This window comes from Salmo salar, chromosome 05 (assembly GCF_965601325.2).
Source record: "Salmo salar chromosome 05, fSalSal1, whole genome shotgun sequence".
NCBI lineage: Eukaryota > Metazoa > Chordata > Actinopteri > Salmoniformes > Salmonidae > Salmo > Salmo salar.
This window is the reverse complement of record NC_138295.1, coordinates 3,262,110-3,268,417: the sequence shown is the minus strand read 5'-3', so window position 1 is coordinate 3,268,417 and position 6,308 is coordinate 3,262,110. Positions and strand designations below refer to the sequence as shown.

At 53.2% G+C, this 6,308-nt stretch overlaps 1 protein-coding gene across 1 annotated transcript; it reads right to left on the bottom strand.

Annotated features, from left to right (window-relative positions):
• Positions 1 to 248: 248 nt before the first annotated feature.
• Positions 249 to 4,851, bottom strand: LOC106604122 (neuropeptide Y receptor type 2-like). The gene has a single exon (XM_082974999.1). The coding sequence runs from the start codon at positions 4,562 to 4,564 to the stop codon at positions 3,473 to 3,475; it is 1,092 nt and encodes a 363-aa protein (XP_082831125.1). The 5' UTR covers positions 4,565 to 4,851; the 3' UTR covers positions 249 to 3,472.
• Positions 4,852 to 6,308: the final 1,457 nt, after the last annotated feature.

The following is a 6,308-nucleotide window of genomic DNA, read 5'->3' as shown; positions in this document are numbered from 1 at the left end:
CAGGCTGATCCAACTTTGATGTAATGTCCTTAAAACAAGTCAAAATGAGGCTCAGTAGTGTGTGTGGCCTCCACGTGCCTGTATGACCTCCCTACAACGCCTGGGCATGCTCCTGATGAGGTGGCGGATGGTCTCCTGAGGGATCTCCTCCCAGACTTGGACTAAAGCATCCGCCAACTCCTGGACAGTCTGTGGTGCAACGTGGCGTTGGTGGATGGAGCGAGACATGATGTCCCAGATGTGCTCAATTGGATTCAGGTCTGGGGAACGGGCGGGCCAGTCCATAGCATCAATGCCTTCCTCTTGCAGGAACTGCTGACACACTCCAGCCACATGAGGTCTAGCATTGTCTTGCATTAGGAGGAACCCAGGGCCAACCGCACCAGCATATGGTCTCACAAGGGGTCTGAGGATCTCATCACGGTACCTAATGGCAGTCAGGCTACCTCTGGCGAGCACATGGAGGGCTGTGCGGCCCCCCAAAGAAATGCCACCCCACACCATGACTGACCCACCGCCAAACCGGTCATGCTGGAGGATGTTGCAGGCAGCAGAACGTTCTCCACGGCGTCTCCAGACTCTGTCACGTCTGTCACGTGCTCAGTGTGAACCTGCTTTCATCTGTGAAGAGCACAGGGCGCCAGTGGCGAATTTGCCAATCTTGGTGTTCTCTGGCAAATGCCAAACGCCCTGCAAGGTGTTGGGCTGTAAGCACAACCTCCACCTGTGGACGTCGGGCCCTCATACCACCCTCATGGAGTCTGTTTCTGACCGTTTGAGCAGACACATGCATATTTGTGGCCTGCTGGAGGTCATTTTGCAAGTATAGTGATCCTCCTTGCACAAAGGCAGAGGTAGCGGTCCTGCTGCTGGGTTGTTGCCCTCCTACGGCCTCCTCCACGTCTCCTGATGTACTGGCCTGTCTCCTGGTAGCGCCTCCATGCTCTGGACACTACGCTGACAGACACAGCAAACCTTCTTGCCACAGCTCGCATTGATGTGCCATCCTGGATGAGCTGCACTACCTGAGCCACTTGTGTGGGTTGTAGACTCTGTCTCATGCTACCACTAGAGTGAAAGCACCGCCAGCATTCAAAAGTGACCAAAACATCAGCCAGGAAGCATAGGAACTGAGAAGTGGTCTGTGGTCACCACCTGCAGAACCACTCCTTTATTGGGGGTGTCTTGCTAATTGCCTATAATTTCCACCTGTTGTCTATTCCATTTGCACAACAGCATGTGACATTTATTGTCAATCAGTGTTGCTTCCTAAGTGGACAGTTTGATTTCACAGAAGTGTGATTGACTTGGAGTTACATTGTGTTGTTTAAGTGTTCCCTTTATTTTTTTGAGCAGTATATTATATTAACAGACGCTTTAATCCAAAGTGACTTATGGGCCGTTCTGGTTCACTCTACAGAAACAGGAGATGGACTCCTGCCCTATGGGCCGTTCTGGTTCACTCTACAGAAACAGGAGATGGTCTTCTTCCCTATGGGCCGTTCTGGTTCACTCTACAGAAACAGGAGATGGACTCCTGCCCTATGGGCCGTTCTGGTTCACTCTACAGAAACAGGAGATGGACTCCTGCCCTATGGGCCGTTCTGGTTCACTCTACAGAAACAGGAGATGGACTCCTGCCCTATGGGCCGTTCTGGTTCACTGTACAGAAACAGGAGATGGACTCCTGCCCTATGGGCCGTTCTGGTTCACTCTACAGAAACAGGAGATGGACTCCTGCCCTATGGGCCGTTCTGGTTCACTCTACAGAAACAGGAGATGGACTCCTGCCCTATGGGCCGTTCTGGTTCACTCTACAGAAACAGGAGATGGACTCCTGCCCTATGGGCCGTTCTGGTTCACTGTACAGAAACAGGAGATGGACTCCTGCCCTATGGGCCGTTCTGGTTCACTCTACAGAAACAGGAGATGGACTCCTGCCCTATGGGCCGTTCTGGTTCACTCTACAGAAACAGGAGATGGACTCCTGCCCTATGGGCCGTTCTGGTTCACTGTACAGGAACAGGAGATGGACTCCTGCCCTATGGGCCGTTCTGGTTCACTCTACAGGAACAGGAGATGGACTCCTGCCCTATGGGCCGTTCTGGTTCACTCTACAGGAACAGGAGATGGACTCCTGCCCTATGGGCCGTTCTGGTTCACTCTACAGAAACAGGAGATGGACTCCTGCCCTATGGGCCGTTCTGGTTCACTGTACAGAAACAGGAGATGGACTCCTGCCCTATGGGCCGTTCTGGTTCACTCTACAGAAACAGGAGATGGACTCCTGCCCTATGGGCCGTTCTGGTTCACTCTACAGAAACAGGAGATGGACTCCTGCCCTATGGGCCGTTCTGGTTCACTGTACAGAAACAGGAGATGGACTCCTGCACTATGGGCCGTTCTGGTTCACTGTACAGAAACAGGAGATGGACTCCTGCCCTATGGGCCGTTCTGGTTCACTCTACAGAAACAGGAGATGGACTCCTGCCCTATGGGCCGTTCTGGTTCACTCTACAGAAACAGGAGATGGACTCCTGCCCTATGGGCCGTTCTGGTTCACTCTACAGAAACAGGAGATGGACTCCTGCCCTATGGGCCGTTCTGGTTCACTGTACAGAAACAGGAGATGGACTCCTGCCCTATGGGCCGTTCTGGTTCACTCTACAGAAACAGGAGATGGACTCCTGCCCTATGGGCCGTTCTGGTTCACTGTACAGAAACAGGAGATGGACTCCTGCCCTATGGGCCGTTCTGGTTCACTCTACAGGAACAGGAGATGGACTCCTGCCCTATGGGCCGTTCTGGTTCACTCTACAGGAACAGGAGATGGACTCCTGCCCTATGGGCCATTCTGGTTCACTCTACAGAAACAGGAGATGGACTCCTGCCCTATGGGCCGTTCTGGTTCACTGTACAGAAACAGGAGATGGACTCCTGCCCTATGGGCCGTTCTGGTTCACTCTACAGAAACAGGAGATGGACTCCTGCCCTATGGGCCGTTCTGGTTCACTCTACAGAAACAGGAGATGGACTCCTGCCCTATGGGCCGTTCTGGTTCACTGTACAGAAACAGGAGATGGACTCCTGCACTATGGGCCGTTCTGGTTCACTGTACAGAAACAGGAGATGGACTCCTGCCCTATGGGCCGTTCTGGTTCAATCTACAGGAACAGGAGATGGACTTCTGCCCTATGGGCCGTTCTGGTTCACTCTACAGAAACAGGAGATGGACTCCTGCCCTATGGGCCGTTCTGGTTCACTCTACAGAAACAGGAGATGGACTCCTGCCCTACGGGCCGTTCTGGTTCACTGTACAGAAACCGGAGATGGACTCCTGCCCTATGGGCCGTTCTGGCTCGGACAAGGCTTATTTTTAATTTTTACAGCAGCCTCAGATTCTCTTTCTAATGGTGCTAATATCACTCCATACAGCAGCCTCAATCAGACGGCAAATCAATCAATCAACCAATCAGACGGCAGTAGGAGGGTTTCCTCCGTTCCTCCTGTTCAGAGACATCCTCCTTAGTGACCGGGTCCTGAAGGATCCCTCAGGGTGAATACTGTCTGGTTTATCCTCACACCTGAACACCGTGAGGAACCCATTCCTGTAGTTCTTATTCATCCAGCCGTACAGGAGCGGGTTGGCGAAGGTGGAGCACATGGCTACGATGTGGAAGAGAGTATAGATGAGCTTGTATTGTCTTAAGCTGAGCACCAGGTCTAGGTCACTGGCTAGTTGAAACACGTGGAAGGGCAGCCAGCATGTGGCGAAGACCACAACCACCATAACCAGCATCTTGGTGGTCTTCTTCCTGCGCTGGACGGCGTCGATGCGGCTCGCCGGACTCACGTGGTTCTTCAGCTTCACCCAGATGCAGATGTAAGCATAACTGATGATGGAGAGTGGCAGCACGTACTGCAGCAGTAACATAGACAGGCTGTAAATGACTCCGTCTCTGCTGCTGCCGTAAGGCCACTTCTCATAGCAGACCGAGATCCTCAGGTTGATGGACGGGATCTCCTCCTGACGGTACTCTCTGAAGATGGCGAGCGGGCTGGCCAGCACGGCGGACAGCGTCCAGGTGAAAGCCATGATGAGCAGGCTGCTTCGCCAGGTGAGGCGCTGGCCCAGGTGGAACACAATACACCTGTAGCGCTCCAGAGCGATGACGGCCAGCGTCAGGATCGACACGTGCACGCTCAACGCCTGGGCGAACGGGACCATGTGACACAGCACTGCGCCGAACTTCCACTCGTCGAGCAAAGTATAAACCAGTGTGAACGGTAAACACAAAGTATCCACCAACAGGTCGGCCAGGGCCAGGTTAGCTATGAAGAAGTTAGTGACTGTCCTCATGTTCCGGAAGTGGATGATCATGTAGATGACTAGGGCGTTGCCTACTAGACCCAGTAAGATGATCAGACTATACGCTGTGATCAAAGCAGCCTGGACTCCTACATGCTTGGTGACGTCAGAGTGGAACCCCGGCCGGTCGAGGTGGAGGCCGAGACTGTCGTTACCCAGGATGCCTTGCTGCCAGTGGGTGGAGGCGGTGTCCATGTGGACTGGCTGTTGGAGAGGTCTGGGTTTAAAGGGTCTGAGGGGTCATGTTGCCTGCTGGGAGGGAAGGAGGGAGGGAGGCTCACTGGAGCTGGTCAGTCAGTCCAAATACAGTCTATATAGTCCAATACTGATGGTACCACTGCAGAGTCTGGGACACTGAGGCCAAATAGTCCAAATGGTCCAGTCCAGATACACTGGGAGCACTGCCTGGTCTGGTCTGGTCATTCAGTCTACTGGTAGGGAAGACAACACTGCAGGGTCTGTTAGTCAGCTGGGAAGTTCAGATACCTGCAGTGGGAGAAACAACAGATGGAACATTCTCAGTGATAAGAGGAGAGGGGTCAGGGGTCAGGTGAAAGACAAATAAAACCTCGACCAGAGTAAAACAAGAGCCTAATATGGGTTGTTAGCTCTCTGAGTCTGCAGGAGGCTACAGCTAACGTAGGGAGGTTCCTAGATAGCCCTGCAGGAGGCTGTAGCTAACATAGGGAGGTCCCTAGATAGCCCTGCAGGAGGCTACAGCTAACATAGGGAGGTCCCTAGATAGCCCTGCAGGAGGCTACAGCTAACATAGGGAGAATCCTAGATAGCCCTGCAGGAGGCTACAGCTAACATAGGGAGGTTCCTAGATAGCCCTGCAGGAAGCTACAGCTAACATAGGGAGGTTCCTAGATAGCCCTGCAGGAGGCTGTAGCTAACATAGGGAGGTTCCTAGATAGCCCTGCAGGAGGCTACAGCTAACATAGGGAGGTTCCTAGATAGCCCTGCAGGAGGCTACAGCTAACATAGGGAGGTTCCTAGATAGCCCTGCAGGAGGCTACAGCTAACATAGGGAGAATCCTAGATAGCCCTGCAGGAGGCTACAGCTAACATAGGGAGGTTCCTAGATAGCCCTGCAGGAGGCTACAGCTAACATAGGGAGGTTCCTAGATAGCCCTGCAGGAGGCTACAGCTAACATAGGGAGAATCCTAGATAGCCCTGCAGGAGGCTACAGCTAACATAGGGAGGTTCCTAGATAGCCCTGCAGGAGGCTACAGCTAACATAGGGAGAATCCTAGATAGCCCTGCAGGAGGCTACAGCTAACATAGGGAGAATCCTAGATAGCCCTGCAGGAGGCTACAGCTAACATAGGGAGGTTCCTAGATAGCCCTGCAGGAGGCTACAGCTAACATAGGGAGGTTCCTAGATAGCCCTGCAGGAGGCTACAGCTAACATAGGGAGAATCCTAGATAGCCCTGCAGGAGGCTACAGCTAACATAGGGAGGTTCCTAGATAGCCCTGCAGGAGGCTACAGCTAACATAGGGAGGTTCCTAGATAGCCCTGCAGGAGGCTGTAGCTAACATAGGGAGGTTCCTAGATAGCCCTGCAGGAGGCTACGGCTAACATAGGGAGGTTCCTAGATAGCCCTGCAGGAGGCTACAGCTAACATAGGGAGGTTCCTAGATAGCCCTGCAGGAGGCTACAGCTAACATAGGGAGGTTCCTAGATAGCCCTGCAGGAGGCTACAGCTAACATAGGGAGGTTCCTAGATAGCCCTGCAGGAGGCTACAGCTAACATAGGGAGGTTCCTAGATAGCCCTGCAGGAGGCTACAGCTAACATAGGGAGGTTCCTAGATAGCCCTGCAGGAGGCTACAGCTAACATAGGGAGGTTCCTAGATAGCCCTGCAGGAGGCTACAGCTAACATAGGGAGAATCCTAGATAGCCCTGCAGGAGGCTACAGCTAACATAGGGAGGT

Coding starts and splice junctions, on each gene's coding strand:
- LOC106604122 (XM_082974999.1), bottom strand. CDS start 4,564: ATGGACACCGCCTCCACCCACTGGCAGCAAGGCATCCTGGGTAACGAC.